Source organism: Panulirus ornatus, chromosome 32, assembly GCF_036320965.1.
Source record: "Panulirus ornatus isolate Po-2019 chromosome 32, ASM3632096v1, whole genome shotgun sequence".
Lineage (NCBI taxonomy): Eukaryota > Metazoa > Arthropoda > Malacostraca > Decapoda > Palinuridae > Panulirus > Panulirus ornatus.
The window spans coordinates 15,878,581-15,901,989 of NC_092255.1; the positions used below are offsets into that span (position 1 = coordinate 15,878,581).

The 23,409-nt window shown below is 40.1% G+C and overlaps 2 protein-coding genes across 4 annotated transcripts in view; one reads left to right on the forward strand and one right to left on the reverse strand.

The window, feature by feature from the left end:
- LOC139759070 (palmitoyltransferase ZDHHC3) overlaps positions 1–23,409 on the forward strand; it is a 306,923-nt gene that overhangs the window by 168,401 nt on the left and 115,113 nt on the right. The gene's annotated exons all lie outside the window — the stretch shown is intronic.
- The window catches only part of LOC139759066 (protein O-mannosyl-transferase F38B6.6-like), an 83,922-nt gene that overhangs the window by 15,462 nt on the left and 45,051 nt on the right, over positions 1–23,409 (reverse strand). For all 3 annotated transcript variants that reach the window (XM_071680993.1, XM_071680994.1, XM_071680996.1), the window contains 3 exons: positions 17,827–18,001; positions 13,707–13,838; positions 11,639–11,770 (listed from right to left, as the gene is read on the reverse strand). In XM_071680993.1, coding sequence (XP_071537094.1) covers positions 11,639–11,770; positions 13,707–13,838; positions 17,827–18,001 — 439 coding nt within the window. The remainder of the gene's footprint in view (positions 1–11,638; positions 11,771–13,706; positions 13,839–17,826; positions 18,002–23,409) is intronic.

A 23,409-nucleotide genomic window follows, 5' to 3' on the forward strand; every position in this document is an offset into this window, starting at 1 on the left:
TAAGAATCCTTGAGTGCTGATAGGCAAACCGCAGCTAGATATTATCTAACTTGTGTATACATATCCTTACACTCAAAAATCCTACAGGTTATATGTTAAAGGCAAAATACACGAAAGCATATAGTCCAATTGACCATATATGCAAGAAAAATAGATGAAATGTGATGGTCTGAACACACAAAGGAACAGCAGTGTCCTAGTAACAGGTAATGAGGCAGTGATTAAAAAACTTGTAAGCAGTAAATGAAGAAAACACAAAAGTTACTGGATTCTAAATATAATGGGGTAAGAAGTTGGAGGTGCAGGCAGTATCACTGAGATGACTTATATAGTATGTAATGTGGTAACTCAAAGCCTGTTAGCCTTTACGTGAAGTAGCTTACATGGCTGAACTGTAAAATTCATATTTACTACACCAACATTGGCTTTCACATATGAAGCACTTCTAGCTGTAACCACCACCTTGGCTTTCACATATGAAGCACTTCTAGCTCTAACCAATGACATCCCAAATAGGCATTGGTTTAAAAGGGCTTGAGCGATCAGTCACTCTAATGAGTGATTACCTCAAAATTAAACTTTTTGCAAGTTCTCACATAAAAATAGACTACTCTAGTTAGTTATGACATACTCTTTCTCACAATATAATCTATTCTTTTCATACTACATCTTGGTTTCATATAGTTGATAAGAATAAAAAAGTACATAATAGCATATTCATTAGGTTATTAAAGCAACGTATCTTAATGCAACTTGTATTTCTCAACTCTTGAGACATCAAATGGAATTTTTATAAACTACACAGACTTGTATTCATCTGTAATCCATGATTAATTAAATTGAAGAAACTTACTTTTGTTGATTATCTACTTTAAACAGATTAGTAATCATTGCTCTTTACACTCTAGCAGTAGTATGCCATCATGTGGGCATCCCATCTTCCCTAATACCTCCTCTCCATTTCTGAAATGTCTTGGAATCTTTTACCCTGCTTCTTGCTTACAGCACTTAAGGTGGGATTCCACGATGTGATTTCTAAGACCCATGTTATAACCCAAAATGATATACTTTCTGACACTGTCATCAACTATTTCACTGAAGCCATCAGACTTCCTGTTTCCAAGGAAACTGTTAATGACAGCCTTAAAGGATGACCAAACATCCGTTCATGACTGTTCAATGCATCCTTAGATACCGGATCATCCAAGCTTTGCTTGATATGTCTCACAAATACCTCTAACTTCAGTTTTGCATATGTGAGTTGCAAGAACATGTGACACAGGTACTGTAATCCCAATCCTTCTTTGTCAAGCCTATTGATGAAGATTTTCATTGATCCAATTTTTGTGAAGTGATGGTAATAGTATCTTGTTGCAGTCCATGAGTGGATTAGCCTTCCTGTTTGTCAAAATAATATCTGTCCAAGGCCAGTCTTATTTAACAAATACCTACTTACTCCTATCTGGTGTTTCATTAATCTGTATTTTGCTTATACAGTGTCCTTGAAAAAGTAAGTTACATATATTTAGACATAGAAAAAAGTTAAACTAGTTTAAAAATGTTGCATGGCAACAAGAGGTAATCACTCATTAGAGTGACTGATCGCTCAAGCCCTTTTAAACCAATGCCTATTTGGGATGTCATTGGTTAGAGCTAGAAGTGCTTCATATGTGAAAGCCAAGGTGGTGGTTACAGCTAGAGGTGCTTCATATGTGAAAGCCAATGTTGGTGTAGTAAATATGAATTTTACAGTTCAGCCATGTTGGGTCCTATTGGTTTTGTAGTTCATCATGTTAAGGAAGGGTGCCACTTTACTGTTTGCTATTCATTAAAGATGTTGGTGATAGTGTTGCTTGACATTACTGGACTCCCCTTGTTCAAGGCCACACAGTAAGTGATAAGTCACTTTAAGCGAGGCTTTATCATTGGAAGTACAGTTTTGTCAAAGAATTTCTAACTCCAAAGGACACTACATTTCCCTGCTAATGGAAGTAGTGCAGCCTTGGGCTGTGGGAGCCTTTAGAATAGTCCTGGATTACAACAGGTCTCTTTGACAGAAATTGGTCCTGGGGTAATTATAAAGTAAATAAATAAATGGTGTTGTTCAGGGTTTGACTAAACATTAGTAACACTGGAAAGGATATCACTTGCTGTTCTTCACAGACGATAGTACAAGTCAAAGCAATGGGATGACAGGTGGCCATCCTTCTTTGGGATACTCTATACAACTGCAAGTTTCCAAGAAGATAGAGTAGTTTTGGTTTTAAACACAAGTTCAGAGGAGCATTCCATTAACACATGGGAAGGAATGCCATCTCATCCATGCAGGTGGTCATCCTTCTTTGAGATACTCTGTACCACTGCATGTTTCCAAGAAGAAAGAGTAGTTTTGGTTTTACATAAAAGTTCAGAGGAGCATTCCATTGGGAAGGAATGCCTTCTGGTCCATGCACCTCACTTATGTTTAGATAAAGAAGTACCTTTTGAACTGCACATAAAGGTATTATAGGAAGGGATTTAAGATTATCTAGTGATATGTCAGGGAACAAGAGAACATCATGGTCATTTTAGGTAAAATCATAGGAGGAAAAAGAACTAAAAAGTGTTGCTTCCTTTGTAGAGGAAAAAATATAAAGCAGAATAGAAAGACCCATAAATGGAAAGGGAGGAGAGGTTATCACATTTCATCTAGAAAAAGGACAAGTTCATCTCAAGAACAATATGTTTTTTGTCCGCTTAGAAATATCAATCAATTTTCCATGGAGAGATAAATGGATGTTTTCTAGTAAGAAAACTATTACTCATGTCTCTAAGCATACAACTGTATTTACCATTTAATGAAGTATGTGTCCAAGTTACTTTTTCAGAAGAACATAGTTGTATGTGCAAAGCAATATGTCTGCAGTCCGCCTGTCTTTTGAGTCCAACATTAAGTGAATAATACAGTGGACAAAATGTCTGCTGGGAAGTATTAGATAAGCATACAAGTTTCAAGCACATGGATATCAAAACATTCAGCAAGCTGTCCACATCCTAAATAAGGCCAAAACTAGATTACACTTAGGTTTGGTCACTTCACTTAAAGAAGTAAAAAGAGCTAATTTAGAAGGACTAGATGACAGCAACAAAGATAATTCCAAAATTAAAGCAGCTGAATTACAGGGAAAAGTTAGAGGTCTTGAGTTTGTCCACCATGGTACAGAGAAGAGTGATGACACATACAATGAATTGTTCTTCAAAAGATGTAAGATTAGTACCACCAGAAGACATAACATGAATTTAAGCAAGAAACTTGTTAGAAAGGAAGTAAAAATGCACTTTTATTGTATAAGTGTGATGGATCAATAGCATAAACTGAATGAGGACATAGTAAATGGAAATAGCACACAAAAGTTTAAAAGACTGTATAATAATAGAGAATGCTTCAGATATGGGCTCCTACAAGTGTAAAACTCCCTCCCCATCCAGTATTAGAAACCTCTGAAAGAAGCAATGGCTACTCATTCATCCTGATTTTGGGTAAATATGAACCCTGCCTTTTTTGCAGCATGCATTTTTACAGTGATCAGTCACCCCTCAGGCCTGGGTTGACCTTAGGTGCTGGAAGAAATGATTCAGCAGCTGCATCATTTATTTTTGTGAACTATGATTTGTTATCCCTGGGGTAGGGGGTAGAAAGAATTCTACCTCCATATTCCTGAATGCCATATATGATAAATAAAGGGACCAGGAGCAGGGGATGGGAAACTCTTCTCTTCTTGTATTTCAGTTCATAAAAGAAGGAAGAGAAGAAGGAGCCATGCAGGGAATTCTTACCCTCCTCGAAGGCTCAGGCTGGGATGTCTAAATGTGTGTGGATTTAAAAAGATGAGAAGAGGGGAGAGAAATGTAGTATGTTTAAGGAAAGAAACCAGGAAATTTTGACTCTGAGTGAAACAAAGCTTGAGTGTAAAGGGGAAGAATGGTTTGGAAATGTCTTACGAGTAAAGTCATGGGTTGGTGATAGGACAAGAATTATGAGTACCACTTCTGAAGCAGGAGTTGTGGGATTTTGTGAAAGAGTGAAAGGATGTGAATTTTAGACTAAAAAGGGAAAAATGAAAGTGGATAGAGATATGGGTGATTATTAGTGCTTATGCAGCTGGCTATGAGAAAAAAGATCATGAGAGGCGTGTGTTTTGGGAGTAGCTGAGTGAGTGTGACAGCAAGAGACCAGCTCTTAGTAATGGGTGATTTGAGTGTGAAGGTGGGTGATGTGATAGATGAGAATATAACTGAGGGGTATGGAGTATTCAGTATTATAAATGGAAATGGTGAACAACTTGTGGAGTTGTGTGATAAAAAGGACTGATTATTAACAATACCTCATTTGAAAAATGGGACATACACAAGTATATGCATGTGAACAGGAGATGGGCAGGAAGTAAATGCAAGAGTTTTGTTGGGAAGAGCAAGTATGCAGTCTGTTGAGGTAAGAGAGCCTGGGAAGCGAGTCATTTGTTGTTTGCTGATGATACAGCACTGGGAGTTGATTCTAGTGAAAAAGTACAGAAGTTGGTAGCTGATTTTGGAAAAGTGTGTAAAAGAGGGTTCAGAGTTAATGTGAATAAGAGCAAGGTTATTAGGTACAGCAGGGTTGAGGGACAAAGTTGGGATGTAAGTTTGAATGGTAAAAAATTGGAGGAAGTGAAGTGTTTTAGATCTGGGAGTGGACTTGGCAGCAAATGAAACCATGGAAGCAGAAATGAGTCATAGGGTGGGGGAGGGGGTGAAGGTTCTGAGAGCAATGAAGAAGGTGTGGAAAGAGAGAATGTTATCTTGGAGAGCGGAATTGGGTGCATTTGAAGGAATAGTAATTCCAACCATATCATATGGTTGTGAAGCATGGTAGTAGTATCCCCCTTAGTAGCGGGGCCAAATAATTTAATAAGGGATTATTATACTAGAATTATAGGTGGATGTGCGAATGGTCTCCCAGCTTACAAAGGCAGCGCAGGAAACAGACAAAAAGGCCAATTCGTCACACTCCATCCTAGCTGTCATGTATAACATAAAAGCCCACCACAAAACTCTATTATTTACAGTGCAACCTACATCACCTTTCACATAATTCAATACACTGCATCTTCACTTCTTATATCGCTCAAATCTTTCACTCCATCCTTCCACCCCAAATTGATTCTCACCCTTTTCCTCACCCGACACATATACTCTGGGCAAAATCCTTGTACATGACAAGTGATCATAGGTATAATGACTAAAACATTTTACATCAGGCCTGACAAAATGTTATGGATTCCAGAATCTTACACCGGAAAGCAAATGGATGTTTAGAATAGTGTTCCAACAGCTTATGGTCTGCGAGCGCTTTCATAGAGTTGTCCAAGATGGATTGCTCGAAATAGTGTTTAGACAATGTTGCGTTGCAGTTTTATCGAGTAAGTAATCCTTAGGTAAGAGACGATGTGTGAAATAAAAAACTGTCAAGAGCAAAAGTTTTATTGAAATTGGTTTGGAATGAAGAATGTATGGAGAAAATTGACAAAAGGATTATGTGTGATGGTGGAGGGAACGCATATGGAGAGTTGAAAGAGCTCTGGGAGATTAGAATATTGGTGTGGGAGGCAAGTTTAGAAGCAGTAGAAAAGTTTTTTATCGAGGACTGAAGCATGTGTACGGTGAGGAGGAGAAGAAAGTGATTGGTTCTCAGTGAATGTGGTTTCGGCAGGGGTGTGGATGTCTCATGTGTTTAATTGTTTAGCAAGGCATGTGATGGGGTTGTTAGGGAGGTGAATGCAAGAGTTTTGGAAAGAGGGGCAAGTATGAAGTCTGTTGGGGATGAGAGAGCTTGGGAAGTGAGTCAGTTGTTGTTCGCTGATGATACAGCGCTGGTGGCTGATTCATGTGAGAAACTGCAGAAGCTGGTGACTGAGTTTGGTAAAGTGTGTGAAATAAGAAAGTTAAGAGTAAATGTGAATAAGAGCAAGGTTATTAGGTACAGTAGGGTTGAGGGTCAAGTCAATTGGGAGGTGAGTTTGAATGGAGAAAAACTGGAGGAAGTGAAGTGTTTTAGATATCTGGGAGTGGATCTGGCAGCGGATGGAACCATGGAAGCGGAAGTGGATCATAGGGTGGGGGAGGGGGCGAAAATTCTGGGAGCCTTGAAGAATGTGTGGAAGTCGAGAACATCATCTCGGAAAGCAAAAATGGGTATGTTTGAAGGAATAGTGGTTCCAACAATGTTGTATGGTTGCGAGGCGTGGGCTATGGATAGAGTTGTGCGCAGGAGGATGGATGTGCTGGAAATGAGATGTTTGAGGACAATGTGTGGTGTGAGGTGGTTTGATCGAGTAAGTAACGTAAGGGTAAGAGAGATGTGTGGAAATAAAAAGAGCGTGGTTGAGAGAGCAGAAGAGGGTGTTTTGAAATGGTTTGGGCACATGGAGAGAATGAGTGAGGAAAGATTGACCAAGAGGATATATATGTCGGAGGTGGAGGGAACGAGGAGAAGAGGGAGACCAAATTGGAGGAGGAAAGATGGAGTGAAAAAGATTTTGTGTGATCGGGGCCTGAACATGCAGGAGGGTGAAAGGAGGGCAAGGAATAGAGTGAATTGGAGCGATGTGGTATACCGGGGTTGACGTGCTGTCAGTGGATTGAATCGGGGCATGTGAAGCGTCTGGGGTAAACCATGGAAAGTTGTGTAGGTATGTATATTTGCGTGTGTGGACGTATGTATATACATGTGTATGGGGGTGGGTTGGGCCATTTCTTTCGTCTGTTTCCTTGCGCTACCTCGCAAACGCGGGAGACAGCGACAAAGCAAAAAAAAAATATATATATATATATATATATATATATATATATATATATATATATATATATATGTATATTTCTGTATATTTTTTAATTTTCCAAAAGACGGAACAGAGAAGGGGGCCAGGTGAGGGTATTCCCTCAAAGGCCCAGTCCTCTGTTCTTAATGCTACCTCGCTAATGTGGGAAATGGCGAATAGTTTAAAAGAAAGAAAAAAGTATATTTCTGAAAACCTCTATAAATCTTCACCTCCACAAGACATCCCTCCAGTTGCCCCTCTCAGCACATTAACATCCAAAAGTATCTCTTTTACGCACCTATCAATTAACACGTAATCCAATAATGTTCTCTGGCCATCCCTCCTACTTACATATGTATACTTATGTATATCACTCTTTTTAAACCAGGTTTTCTCAATCACCAGTCCTTTTTCAGCACACAAATCTACAAGCTCTCCACCATTTCCATTTACAACACTGAACACCCCAGGTACGTACACCAATTATACCCTCAACTGCCACATTACTCACCTTTGCATTCAAATCACCCATCACTATAACCCAGTCTCGTGCATCAAAGCTGCTAACACACTCACTCAGCGGCTCCCAAAACACTTGCATCTCAAAATCTTTCTTCTCATGATCAGGTGCACAGGCATCAATAATCACCCATCTCTCTCCATCCTCTTTCAGTTTTACCCATATCAATCTAGAGTTTACTTTCTTACACTGTCACATACTCCCACAACTCCTGCTTCAGGAGTAGAGCTACTCCTTCCTTTGCTCCTGTCCTCTCCCCAACCCCTAACTTTACTCCCAAGACATTCCCAAACCACTCTTCCCCTTTACCCTTAAGTTTCGTTTCACTCAGATCCAAAACATCCAGGTTCCTTTCCTCAAACATACTACCTGTCTCTCCATTTTTCTCATCTTGGTTACATCCACACACATTTAGACACCCCAATCTGAGCCTTCGAGGAGGATGAGGACTCCTCGCATGACTCCTTCTGTTTCCCCTTTTAGAAAGTTAAAATACAAGGAGAGGAAGGTTTCTAGCCCCCTGCTCCCGTCCCCTTGAGTCACCTTCTACGACACAAAGGGAATGCATGGGAAGTATTCTTTCTCCCCAATCCCCAGGAGAGAATGTTAGGGTGAAGAGAGTGGTGAGAGTAAGTGAGCCTGAAAAGAAGGCTTGTGTGAGGAAGTAGGAGGAGAAATTGAGTGCAGAATGGAAAAAGGTGAGAGCAAATGACATAAGGAAAGTGGTGGAGGAATGGGATGTATTTTGGGAAGCAGTGATGGCTTGCACAAAAGATATTTGTGGCATGACAAAGTTGGGAGGTTGGCAGATTAGAAAGGGTCGCGAGTGGTGGGATGAAGTAAGATTGTTAGTGAAAGAGAAGAGAAAGGCATTTGGATGATTTTTGCAGGGAAATAGTGCAAATGACTGGGAGATGTATAAAAGAAAAAGGCAAGAGGTCAAGAGAAAGGTGCAAGAGTTAAATAAGAGGGCAAGTGAGAGTTGAGGTAAGAGAGTATTATTAAATTTCAGGGAGAATAAAGTAAGTAAGACAAGAAAACAAACCGGAAGATAGGTGAAGGGGGCAAAAGGGAAGGTAATGACAAGTAGTGGTGAAGTGAGAGGAAGTGAGTATTTTGAAGGATTGTTGAATGTGTTTGATGATAGAGTGGCAGATATAGGGTGTTTTGGTTGAGGTGGTGTGCAAAGTGGAGGGTTAGGGAGAATGATTTGGTAAACAGAGAAGAGGTAGTAAAAGCTTTGCAGAAGATGAAAGCCGGCAAGGCAGCGGGTTTGGATGGTATTGCTGTAGAATTTATCAAAAAAGGGGGAAGCTGTGTTGTTGACTGGTTGGTCAGGATATTCAGTGTATGTATGGTTCGTGGTGAAGTGCCGGAGGATTGGCAGAATGCATGCATAGTGCCACTGTACAAAGGCAAAAGGGATAAAGGTAAGTGTTCAAATTACAGAGGTATAAGTTTGTTGAGTATTCCAGGGAAATTATATGGGAGGGTATTGATTGAGAGGGTCAAGGCATGTGCAGGGCATCAGATTGATGAAGAGCAGTGTGGTTTCAGAAGTGGTAGAGGATGTGTGGATCAGGTGTTTGCTTTGAAGAATGTATGTGAGAAATACTTCGAAAAACAGATGGATTTGTATGTAGCATTTATGGATCTGGAGAAGGCATTTGATAGAGTTGATAGAAATGCTCTCTGTACGGTATTAAGAGTATATGGTGTGGGAGGTAAGTTGCTACAAGCAGTGAAAAGTTTTATCAAGGATGTAAGGCATGTGTAGAAGTAGGAAGAGAAGAAAGTGACTGGTTCCCAGTAAATGTCAGTTTGCAGCAGGGGTGGGTGATGTCTCCATGGTTGTTTAATGTTTATGGATGGGGTTATTAGGGAGGTGAATGCAAGAGTTTTGGAGAGAGGGGCAAGTATGCAGTCTGTTGTGGATGAGAGGGCTTGGTAAATGAGTCAGTTGTTGTTCGCTGATGGTACAGCTGGTGGCTGATTCAGGTGAGAAACTGCAGAAGCTGGTAACGTTTGGCAAAGTGTGTGAAAGACGAAAGCTGAGACTAAATGTGAATAAGAGCAAGGTTATTAGGTTCAGTAGGGTTGAGGGAAAAGTTAATTGGGAGGTAAGTTTGAATGGAGAAAAACTGGAGGAAGTGAAGTGTTTTAGATATCTGGGAGTGGATTTGGCAGCGGATGGAACCATGGAAGCTGAAGTGAGTCACAGGGTGGGGGAGGGGGTGAAGATTCTGGGAGCATTGAAGAATGTGTAGAAGGTGAGAACATCATCTCGAAGAGCAAAAATGGGTATGTTTGAAGGAATAGTGGTTCCAACAATGTTATATGGTTGTGAGGCATGGGCTATAGATAAGGTTGTGTGGAGGAGGGTGGATGTGTTAGAGATGAGATGTTTGAGGACCATATACGGTGTGAGGTGGTTTGATTGAGTAAGTAATGAAAGGGTAAGAGAGATGTGTGGTAATTAAAAGAGTGTGGCTGAAAGAGCAGGAGAGGCTGTATCAAAATGGTTTGGTCACATGGAGAGAATGAGTGAGGAAAGATTGACAAAGAGGATATATGTGTCAGAGGTGGAGGAAACAAGGAGAAGTGGGAGACCAAATTAGAGGTGGAAAGATGGAGTGAAAAAGATTGTGAGTGATTGGGGCCTGAACATACAGGAGAGTGAAAGGCGTGCAAGGAATAAAGTGAATTGGAACAATGTGGTACACCGGGGTCGATGTGCTGTCAATGGGTTGAACCAGGGCATGTGAAGCATCTGGGGTAAACCATGGAAAGTTTTGTGGGAACTGGATGTGGAAAGGGAGCTGTGGTTTCGGTGCATAACACATGACAGCTAGAGACTGAGTGTGAACGAAGGTGGCCTTTGTTGTCTTTTCCTAGCGTTACCTCGTGTGCAAGTGGGGGGGGAGGGGGTTGTGCCATTTCATGTGTGGAGGTGGGAATGGATGAAGGCAGCATGTATGAATATGTACATGTGTATATACGTATATGTCCGTGTATGTATATCTATGTATACATTGAAATGTATAGGTATGTATATGTGCATGTGTGGGCGTTTATTTATATACATGTGTATGTGGGTGGGTTGGGTCATTCTTTCGTCTGTTTCCTTGTGCTACCTTGCTAACGCGGGAGACAGCGACAAAGTATAATAATAATAATATGGTATACTTTTTTATATATCATTAATGAGATGACCCAAATTAGTATCTTACTTGCCCATGCCATCTCAGCTAACATGAAAAAAATGTGAATAAAAGTAAGGTTATTAGGTTTAGCAGCACTGAATGGCAAGTTAATTGAGGTGTGAGTTTGAATGAAGAAAAATTGGAGTAAATGAAATGCTTTAGATGCCTGGGAATGGACTTGACAGTGACTGGAACCATGGAAGCAGAAGTGACTCATAGGGTGGGAGGGGGCGAAGGTTTTGGGAACACTGAAGAATGTGTGATAAGAGAGATCATTATCTTTGAGGGCAGCATCATTTATGTTTGAAGTTAACAGTAGTCCCAACATAGTTATATGGATTCTAGGCACTGGCTATTGATAAGACTGTGCAGAGGAAGGTGGGTGTGACGGAAATGAAATATTTGAGGACAATTTGGGGTGTGAAGTGGTTTGATCAAGTAAGTAATGAAATGGTGAGAGAGAGGTGTGGTAAAAGAAAAGAGTGTGGTTGAGACAGCTGAAGAAGGTATGTTAAAATGGTTTGGACAATGAGAGAGGAAAGACTGACAAAGAGGATATATGGGTTAGAAGTGGAGGGAACAAAGAGAACAAGACCAACCTGGAAATGGAAGTACGTAGTGAAAAAGATTTTGTGTGATTTGGGCCTGAACATAGAGGAGAGTGAAAGGTATGCACAGGACAGAGTGCATTAGAATGATGTTGTATACAGGGGTCAACATGCAGTCAATAGACTGAATTTAGGCATGTGAGGGATCTGGAGTAAACCATGGATTGACCTGTGGCATCTGGTAGTGGATAGGAAGCAATGGTTTTGTTGCATTTCGCATGACAGCTGGAGAATGAATGTGAGAAGATGCAGCCTCTCTTTTTCCTGGTGCTACCCTGTTAATGCCATAAACAGCGATCAAGTACTAAAAAAATTATTTGCTTGCCCTTGGGAAACAGTTGCTGGATACTGCTAATACTTTGTGGAGGTATGTGAGCTTTCTGTTAATATCCAGCAGCTTTGGCAAAGCACAGATGGGATATGTCTGTCAAAAAAAAAAAAAAAAAAAATCATTGTCTTCATGAAACTTACCTTGAGAATATTTGCAAGATTGTTCATAGCCTGATCATAATCAGAGTTCAGTCTAAGGGCCTCTCGATAACGTCTCACAGCCTCCACAACATCACCTGAGTCAGCTGCAACTTTCCCCATGTTGTAGTGAACCTAAAACCATTAAAAAAATCAATTGTATATTGAATAAATCTTACATACCACTTCTCACTACATGAGCCTTAAGTTTGAAGGATCCTGAAGAAGTAACCTCTGTGAAACATTTCTGTCATGTTTCTTAAGATGTATCTCACCTTCTTAAATCTTTAATGTGGCAAGCAACTGAAAACTTCACAACTCTATCATTAAAATTCTAGGATATGAATACTAGGGGGAAAATTAATTCCATCATAATAAATCAATAATACAGACTCCCCCACCCCACTTGCCTACAAAAAGTTGTAACAAAATTTTAATAATATAAAAAATGTGAGAAATACTTAGAAAAGCAAATGGATTTGTATGTAGCATTTATGGATCTGGAGAAGGCATATGATAGAGTTGATAGAGATGCTCTGTGGAAGGTATTAAGAATATATGGTGTGGGAGGCAAGTTGTTAGAAGCAGTGAAAAGTTTTTATCGAGGATGTAAGGCATGTGTACGTGTAGGAAGAGAGGAAAGTGACTGGTTCTCAGTGAATGTAGGTTTGCGGCAGGGGTGTGTGATGTCTCCATGGTTGTTTAATTTGTTTATGGATGGGGTTGTTAGGGAGGTGAATGCAAGAGTTTTGGAAAGAGGGGCAAGTATGAAGTCTGTTGGGGATGAGAGAGCATGGGAAGTGAGTCAGTTGTTGTTCGCTGATGATACAGCGCTGGTGGCTGATTCATGTGAGAAACTGCAGAAGCTGGTGACTGAGTTTGGTAAAGTGTGTGAAAGAAGAAAGTTAAGAGTAAGTGTGAATAAGAGCAAGGTAATTAGGTACAGTAGGGTTGAGGGTCAAGTCAATTGGGAGGTAAGTTTGAATGGAGAAAAACTGGAGGAAGTAAAGTGTTTTAGATATCTGGGAGTGAATCTGGCAGTGGATGGAACCATGGAAGCGGAAGTGGATCATAGGGTGGGGGAGGGGGCGAAAATCCTGGGAGCCTTGAAGAATGTGTGGAAGTCGAGAACATTATCTCGGAAAGCAAAAATGGGTATGTTTGAAGGAATAGTGGTTCCAACAATGTTGTATGGTTGCGAGGCGTGGGCTATGGATAGAGTTGTGCGCAGGAGGATGGATGTGCTGGAAATGAGATGTTTGAGGAAATGTGTGGTGTGAGGTGGTTTGATCAAGTAAGTAATGTAAGGGTAAGAGAGATGTGTGGAAATAAAAAGAGCGTGGTTGAGAGAGCAGAAGAGGGTGTTTTGAAATGGTTTGGGCACATGGAGAGAATGAGTGAGGAAAGATTGACCAAGAGGATATATGTGTCGGAGGTGGAGGGAACGAGGAGAAGTGGGAGACCAAATTGGAGGTGGAAAGATGGAGTGAAAAAGATTTTGTGTGATCGGGGCCTGAACATGCAGGAGGGTGAAAGGAGGGCAAGGAATAGAGTGAATTGGATCGATCTGGTATACCGGGGTTGATGTGCTGTCAGTGGATTGAATCAGGGCATGTGAAGCATCTGGGGTAAACCATGGAAAGCTGTGTAGGTATGTATATTTGCGTGTGTGGACATATGTATATACATGTGTATGGGGGTGGGTTGGGCCATTTCTTTCATCTATTTCCTTGCGCTACCTCGCAAACGCGGGAGACAGCGACAAAGCAAAAAAAAATAAATAAAATAGAAAATAAAAATCATTAAGCAGGCATAATAAGTCAAATGTGCAGTTTAGAAATTTGAGTAACTATCAATTGCAAAATATCATAAGGTTTTGTAACTCAGTGGTTTGAACACATTATTCAGCTTGCTGCTAGTTTGCCAGTGTACTTAGTAATGCTTTATTCAGAAATTATAACTCCATCGTAAAAACATTATGCACCATTTATGTTAAAAATGATGTTACCCAGTCAATCTATTCTTTTAACCATCAGCCTGCAAACTATCTAGCTGTCAGTGGCATATTAACCTTAGCATTTAGAGGGCACACTTCAAGACCAGAACTAAACAGCTGTTTTTCTGTTAACCAGTCTCGACTTCTCTGCTGGCAGCGAAGTACAAACACAACAACCAGGAACACATATCCTATTTGAAGAACTCTCTGTAAAGGAGAAAATGTTATGAATAGTACTCTCTTAGTTAATATATAAGACATCTGTTCATAATTATAAAGATCAAATGAAATGAACTTCGGCACTCATTAAGGATTTACTAGGCATACTTAACTGTATGTTAACTAAACTTGGAGGGTTTTGGAAATTGAGGGACATCAGAAAAAAATGCAGTAAACTTTGCAATGCACCAAGTACAATATGCACTACACTATATTTCATCAAAAACCATATGACAGGATTTGTAAATCTGGGTTTCAATACTATTATGCTTTATCTATCTTTTTATTCCATACATGTTCAACACATCTTACATCAACAAGGTAATTCCAAAAACAGGCAAAGAAGAGCCTCATTTGCTCAAATCCACTCTCTAGCTATCATACATAATGCACCGAAACCAAAGTTCCATATTCACATCCAACCCCACATACCTTTCCTTGGATTCCCTGATTGCATCATATGCACTAGTTCAGCCCTGTCAGCAACATGTTTACCTCATAGCTTCAATTCACTCTGTTCCATGCGTGCCTTGCATCCTCCCATATGTTCAAGCCCCAACAGCTCAAAGCATTTTTAACTCCATCCTTCCAACTAGTCTTTGGACTCCTCCTCCTTTATCCCTCCACCTCTTACATGTATACCCTGTTAGTAAGTTTCTCCTCACTCATACTCTCAATTTGTCCAAACCATTTCATTACACACCTCTTCAGCTCTTTCAACCACTTCTTACTACTACACCTCTCTTTGGAGTTTTTTTTTTTTTTTTTTTTTACTTTGTCGCTGTCTCCCGCGTTTGCGAGGTAGCGCAAGGAAACAGACGAAAGAAATGGCCCAACCCCCCCCATACACATGTATATACATACGTCCACACACGCAAATATACATACCTACACAGCTTTCCATGGTTTACCCCAGACGCTTCACATGCCTTGATTCAATCCACTGACAGCACGTCAACCCCGGTATACCACATCGCTCCAATTCAATCTATTCCTTGCCCTCCTTTCACCCTCCTGCATGTTCAGGCCCCGATCACACAAAATCTTTTTCACTCCATCTTTCCACCTCCAATTTGGTCTCCCTCTTCTCCTCGTTCCCTCCACCTCCGACACATATATCCTCTTGGTCAATCTTTCCTCACTCATTCTCTCCATGTGCCCATATTGGAGTATTACTAAAAACAAATTTCTTACAGAGAGTGAAAAAGGTCCAAGATCATGAAAAGAGCATGTGTAAACTTAAAACCAGCCTGGGTTACTCACAAAATAGATAACGTAAATTACAGAAAAAAGGGTAAGAAATTCAAGTTAATGGAAAACAATAAAAATTATCAAGAACTACTGAACATAAAAAGGGAATGTGAAAAGATCATTTTTTTTTGTGTTTTGAAGGCTCCAGTCATGCACAAAAGTCTACAACAAGGCTGGACCTTAATTAAAATGTAGAGAGAATTATGAAAGGCAAAACAAAGAGATAAGGGAAAATACTTAAGGATTTTGCAGGAAGTAAAAAAACTTGTCTTTTAAAATGTGCCAGGTCATAGTTATTGGGAAAGACATGAGAGGGTAAATAGTTCCAAAGCTTCAAGGTGTCGGGAAAGAAACAGTTATCAAACGGCCTCAGAGTAATCATGTGATGCAGCAGCTTGCCAAGTATTGTGTGGTCTAGCTAGTGGTATTGTAAGGTCTAGCTAGAGGTGGGAATACACAAGTAGCATCTACAGAAATGCTAGTCCGAACTGGTATTGTTATGGACCTGCCACCAAAATATGGTTGTCAATCCACAAACAGAAAACAACACATAAACAATATGTATGTGAGTTAAGTCATGTACTTTAATGAATAACTATGATTTAATTTGTTTCAACTTAATCACTTTGTTGGCAAATGCTTTTATTGCAGTCTAATGAAGTTTGAATATACGCATTCCATTTTACCGTAACTATTTTCATTTTTTTAAGCTAGTAAGCAGTGAGCAGGCACCAACCATGTAGATACTGACACCTGGAATTTGGGAGGAATAACAACAGTTATGCAGTGAGCCACACCACAGTGGCTTTCATACTTCCTTTTGATAGGCCAGGCTGATGTCTTCTTCTCTTCCCCACATACAAATTAAGTTGTTGGGACTTAATCCACAAACATAAACCTTCTCTCCATCTTTGACAACACACAACTCGCATTATTCCTTGTTTCAAAGTGCAAGCTTCCTTTGTCCCTTAGGATAAGCAACTGAGAAAACTACACATGTATCTTGTGTGTGTCATAAGATGTGACTAATAGGGACAGGAGATGAAGCCTTAGAACCCTCCCCTCTTTGCATTATCTCTTTCCAGAAGGAACAAAAGAGAGCTAAGCAAGGATGGTTCCTGAGCGCTCAGACTGTGGTGCCTACATGTATCTGAATGCAACCCTGATGTGAGAGGAGAGAAGGTACTATTCTTAAGAGAGAAACATGGATCTTCTGGCTCTGAATGAAACTAAGCTCAAGAGGAAAGGGAAACATTAGTTTGGGGATGTCCAGGGGTAAACTTTGGGGTTAGTGAGAGGATAACAGCAGAGGAAGTGGTGTTCCTGATGAAGGATGAGCTGTGGAAATGCATAAAGTGCTACATAAGTAAGTTCAAGACATATTTCTATGTGGATGAGAATGAAAATGAAGTATGAGGTGTGTGTGTGATTGTCAGTGCTTATCAACTTGGTAACAAGAGAATATCTTTTTATTATACTTTGTCGCTGTCTCCCGCGTTAGCGAGGTAGCGCAGGAAAACAGATGATAGAATGGCCCAACCCACCCACATACACATGTATATACACACATACACGTCCACACATGCATATATACATACCTATACATCTCAACATATACATATATATATATATATACACACACACACACATATATACACATGTACATAATTCTTACTGTCTGCCCTTATTCAAGAGAAGTGAAGAATAAAATGGACTCACTCTTCAGGACAGAGACATCATGGTGGAGATTTGAATGCAACGGTGGGTGATGTAGTAACTGAGAATATAAAGTGGGGGCATAGGGTAGCCAGTGGGAGTGAAAAAGGTGAACAGCTTGTTAAGATTTGTGCTGGAAAAGGTATGATGATTGTGAATACCTAGTTTAAAAAGGTGCATACACAAGAATACATGAGGAAGTGCAGTTCAGGGTGAGCAGGCATTATGGATTACTGTGAGAACTAAAAAGTATGTGGAGTGAGGAGAGTTGTTCATGCAAGGGAAAAAACACAAGAGTGAGCTTTCAGTAAGTTCAGTATGACTGAAAGAGCTGACCAGGGTGTACTTAAATAGTCTGGACATATGGAAAGGGTAAGGGAAGAAAGACTGACAAAGTGAATCTCCATGGCAGAAGAATGAGATAGAAGGATGGATCTAAAAACACTCTGAGGCGCTGAGGCCTGAACACTTAGAAAGGTTAGTAGCAAGCAAAAGATATTATGTGATACATGGGAGGCCATGTGCTGTCAATGGGCTTACCCAGGGCAAATGAAGTGGTTTTGAGGAAACCATGAAATTGGCCTGTTTGACTTGGCCAAGGGTAATTGGCTCTGGTTTTGGTGCATTATACATGAAAGCTAAAACATGGATGTAAACAACTGAGGCTGTTGTTTCATCTGTTCCTAAAGCTACCTAGCTAAGGCAGGAAATGGCAGAAAACGAAAAAATCTGTGCAATATTGAAAAGGTAAACCAAGAATATCAATGAATCAGAGGAACAGCTTTACAGGAATGTCTTTGTTTGCTCTATTATTTACCAAATCCAAACAGTTACATGTTATATTTTCTGGTTCAAAGAATCAAACACATCTTTCAGTGACATATTGTGGTGTACAGTATTTCCTACATAACACATATTCTGCATGCCATTGATTTACTCCAGGATCCTAAACAAGTTTTCCTCAAACAGTACTTAAAAGATTTCATTCCACATGATATCTACATCTTACCTTACTGATGTGGCCAGATACACTAAGTTCTCTCATACCCGTCACCACCAAAATACAAAAACCAGCAGCAGGAAGATATAACACACGCTCTGCTATCACAAATCCAACCCGAAAAAAGAGGTTTGTAGCAGGTAAGAATGGCACTATTCCCATAGCCAAACCCATTAGCACACACCTGGAAATTAAGGTTATCAAAATTAACAAGACAATAAAAAGTATGAAAAATTTATAACCTATAGAAAACAGTTAATTGCATTTGTCAAGTAATCACAATGCAAAAACCTGCACAGTCAACCTTTATTTATCTATTCTTATGATATTCATTAATTTCATTTAAATCAGACAGCTGGTTGAAAACTAAACTACAATAAATCCTACGAGAATACATAGATTTCTTTTTAGGGCTGCTAAAATTCAAATTTTTGATGATATACCTAAAAGTTAAAGGCAATAGAGGTTTAAATACATAAAAGCATATTAAAGAAGAAAACACAAAAATTAAAATGCTACTACATATGACCCTAGTATCAACTGACATGGATTGTTCTCAAGTGTCAGGAAAAAGAGGTTTTTCTGAAATACTGATAAAGGCACAAATTTTCAAATAAAATGCATCATGTCACATGTAAATTGTCATGACTGCATTCAGAGCATTTTTTTTTATTTTCTTTGATAGGAAAATCGATCTGAGATCTTAAAAATTCCACATGAATTTTTGGACATTATGTATAAGAGTCGGGGATGGGGGAACGAAAAGAAGTGGGAGACCGAATTGGAGGTGGAGAGATGGAGTGAAAAAGATTTTGAGTGATCGGGGCCTGAACATGCAGGAGGGTGAAAGGTGTGCAAGGAATAGAGTGAATTGGAACGATATGGTATACCGGGGTCGACGTGCTGTCAGTGGATTGAACCAGGGCATGTGAAGCGTCTGGGGTAAACCATGGAAAGTTTTGTGGGGCCTGGATGTGGAAAGGGAGCTGTGGTTTCGGTGCATTATACATGACAGCTAGAGACTGAGTGTGAACGAATGTGGCCTTTGTTGTCTTTTCCTAGCACTCCCTCGCACACATGCGGGGGGAGGGGGTTTTCGTTTCATGTGTGGTGGGGTGGCGACGGGAATGAATTACGGCAGACAGTATGAATTATGTACATGTGTGTATATGTATGTCTGTGTATATATATATATATCTTTTTTTTCTTTCATACTATTCGCCATTTCCCGCCTCAGCGAGGTAGCGTTAAGAACAGAGGACTGGGCCTCTGAGGAAACATCCTCACCCGGCCCCCTTCTCTGTTCCTTCCTTTGGAAAAAAAAAAAAAAAAAGAAAGAGGGGAAGATTTTCAGCCCCCCGCTCCCTTCCCTTTTAGTCGCCTTCTACGACACGCAGGGAATACGTGGGAAGTATTCTTTCTCCCCTATCCCCATATATATATATATATATGTATACGTTAAGATGTATAGGCATGTATATGTGTGTGGACGTGTATGTATATACATGTGTATGTGGGTGGGTTGGGCCATTCTTTCGTCTGCTTCCTTGCACTACCTCGCTAACGCGGGAGACAGCGACAAAGTATGATAAATATAAATAAAAAATGTATAAGAGAAAAGCAATTCATTTAAGATAACTGAGATCTTAAAAATTCCATATGAATTTTTTGGCATGTATAAGAAAAAAGCACTTCATTAAGATAATGAAAGATTTTCATGTTTTACCTTTAAATACCTATATATGGATAGATGAGAGATGGTAGTGAGGGGTAGGATGATGAAGTTAAGTGGCTAGTGAAAGAGAAAATAGAAGTGTAAGGGCAATACTAACAAAGGAGAGTGACTAATTGAGAGATGTAAAAGAAAAAGCAGCAGGAGGTCAAAAAGGAAGGTGTAGGAGCCAAAAAAGAGAGCAAATGAGTGTTAGGGTGATTGAGTATCAGCAAACCTCAGACAGAAGTAAAAACTTTAAGAGGAGATTAATAATGTGACAAGAACACGAAAACAAATGGGAAAATCGGAGAGGGGACGAATAAGGAAGTGGTAAGGCAATGATAAGGTGAAGAGGAGATGGAATGAGTAATTTGAAGGACTATTGAATAAGTTGAAGGTAGGTTGTCAGGTGTAGTGCATTTCAGTCAAGGAGGTGTGTGAAGTAAAAGAGTCATGGCAAGTGATTTGATGAAAAGAAAAGAGATGGTGAAAGCCATAATTAAGATGAAATGTTGCCAGGCAGCTGAAGCTGATGGTATTACAGTTGAATTTCTTTAGAAAGAGGGTGACTATGTAGTTAACTGGTTAGCTAAAATTTTCAGTGTATGCATAGATCATGGTGAGGTGCCTGAGGAATGGTGGGATATATGTAGTGTGTCACTGTATAAAGGTATGAGGGACAAGAGTAAGTAGTAAAATTACAAAGATATAAATTTGTTGAGCATACCTGGTAATTTCTACAGAAGAGTGGTGATAGGGATGGTATTGGAAAGCACAGAACATCAGACTGGGGAGGAACAATGTGGTTTCAAAAATGGTAGAGGATGTATGGATCAGGTGTTTGCTTCAAATAACATTCATGAAAAATACTTATAGACACAGAAGTAACTATACATAGCATTTATGGATCTGCAGAAAGCATATGGCAGGGGTGACAAGGATGCTCTGTGGAGGGTGCTATGAATATATGGTGTAGGAAGAAGGTTATTACAAGCACTGAGGAGTTTTCAATAAAAAAGGCAGGCTTATGTGCAAGTAGGTTAAGGTGAGAGACTCTTACCAGGTGAAAGTGGGTCTGAGACACTGGTGTGTGATATCACCACAACTGTTTAATCTGTTTATGGAAGGGGTGGTGACGGAGATGAATGCAAGGATCTTGGAGAGAGGAGCAGGTAGGCAATTTGTTGGGGTGGGGAGGCCTGGAAGGTAAGTCAGTTGTTGCTTGCTGATGTTACGGCACTGTTAGAAAATATTTTTAGCAGTGAAAACAGGTTTCTTGGAGTGCAAGTTTGAATGGAGACAACTTGGAAGAAGGGGGGGGGGGGCCAAATGTCTTGGGTGCAATGAAGAATCTGAGGAAAGAGGAATCACTGTCTTTATTGAGAAAAATAGGTATGTTTGATAGTAGAGTAGTCCCATCAGTGATATATATGTAGATGCATAGTGTGGGACTTGTAAAAAATGCAAAGAAAAGGGTGAATGTGTTGGATATGAAATGTCTGAGGACAATACTTGGTGTAAGGAGGGTTGATCTAATAATAAATGATACATTATGAGGAGTTTGTATGAGATACCTGAGGAAGATGTGCTGAAAATGGTTTGGACATAAGGAGAGGATAAGTAAGGACTGGATGACTAAGAGAATAAGTACATGTCAGATGGAAGGAACAAGGAAAGGGGGACACTAAAGAAGAGGTGGAAAGATGGAATGAAAGGTGCTTTGGAGGCTCTTAGACTGAACATAAAGGAGGGTGCAAAGCATGCAAGGGACAGAGCAAACAGGAGTGAAGTGGCTTACATGGAACAACATGCTGTCAATGGGCTGACCCAGGGTATATGAAGTGGTAGGGGAAAATCACAGAAAGGTCTGTAGGGCCTGGGTGTGGATAGGGGGCTCTGGTTTTGTCGCATAAGAAATGACAACTAGAAAGTGTATGTAAGTGAATGAAGCCATTCCTTCACTTGTTCCTGACATTACCTCTTTTATGTGGGAAATAACAAAAATGCATGGAAAAGAAATTTATATAGAGTTACCACCTGCCTCCCCCGAGCAATTCGTTTGTGCATGATGCAAAAAAAACGACAGCCACACTCGTGTCCACTACCTTCTAAGATGTCCCCACACAAAACGCTTCCATGACGCCTGCTGCGATGATCCTTCCCATATTGGCCAAATATTATGTAAACAATATTGATGATGCGTTGAAGTAATGTCTTCTCTTCCTTAGGCTTTAGTAAACCCCAATATTATATTCATATATACTCGTGACACTTGCCAGATGCTTCTGGTAGTATTGTACAGGGGTACCTAGTGACAGCACTATGATCCCAATTCCTCTATCAAGGAATAAACTATTGAAATTGAACTGAAGTGTTACCGAACTCCACCAGCCTGTGGTTACTCCATGGATGAAAAACCACCTTCAGGAAGGCTGTATCATCATCTGTTGGTGAAAGGGGTCACAGTCTCATCAAAGAAGTTCTCGATCTAAGAGTCACACTCTTTTTATTACCACACATCTCTCTTACCCTTGCATTGTCTACATGTACATTCTTTTTTTCTTTTTCTTTCAAACTATTCACCATTTCCCACGTTAGCGAGGTAGCATTCAGAACAGAGGACTGGGCCTTTGAGGGAATATCCTCTCCTGGCCCCCTTCTCTGTTCCTTCTTTTGGAAAATCAATAAAAAAGAAAAAAAAAAAATATATATATATATATATATATATATATATATATATATATATATATATATATATATATATATATATATATATATATCTTTTTTTTTTTTTGCTTTGTCGCTGTCTCCCGCATTTGCGAGGTAGCGCAAGAAAACAGACAAAGAAATGGCCCAACCTACCCCCATACACATGTATATACATATGTCCACACACGCAAATATACATACCTACAAGGCTTTCTATGGTTTACCCCAGACGCTTCACATGCCCTGATTCAATCCACTGACAGCACGTCAACCCCGGTATACCACATCGATCCAATTCACTCTATTCCTTGCCCGCCTTTCACCCTCCTGCATATTCAGGCTCCGATCACTCAAAATCTTTTTCACTCCATCTTTCCACCTCCAATTTGGTCTCCCACTTCTCCTCGTTCCCTCCACCTCCGACACATATATCCTCTTGGTCAATCTTTCCTCACTCATTCTCTCCATGTGCCCAAACCATTTCAAAACACCCTCTTCTGCTCTCTCAACCACGCTCTTTTTATTTCCACACATCTCTCTTACCCTTACATTACTTACTCGATCAAACCACCTCACACCACACATTGCCCTTAAACATTTCATTTCCAGCACATCCACCCTCCCGCGCACAACTCTATCCATACCCCACACCTCGCAACCATACAACATTGTTGGAACCACTATTCCTTCAAACATAGCCATTTTTGCTTTCCGAGATAATGTTCTCGACTTCCACACATTCTTCAAGGCTCCCAGGATTTTCGCCCCCTCCCCCACCCTATGATTCACTTCCGCTTCCATGGTTCCATCCGCTGCCAGATCCACTCCCAGATATCTAAAACACTTTACTTCCTCTAGTTTTTCTCCATTCAAACTTACCTCCCAATTGACTTGACCCTCAACCCTACTGTACCTAATAACCTTGCTCTTATTCACATTTACTCTTAACTTTCTTCTTTCACACACTTTACCAAACTCAGTCACCAGCTTCTGCAGTTTCTCACATGAATCAGCCACCAGCGCTGTATCATCAGCGAACAACAACTGACTCACTTCCCAAGCTCTCTCATCCACAATAGACTTCATACATACATATATATATATATATATATATATATATATATATATCCTGGGGATAGGGGAGAAAGAATACTTCCCACACATTCCTC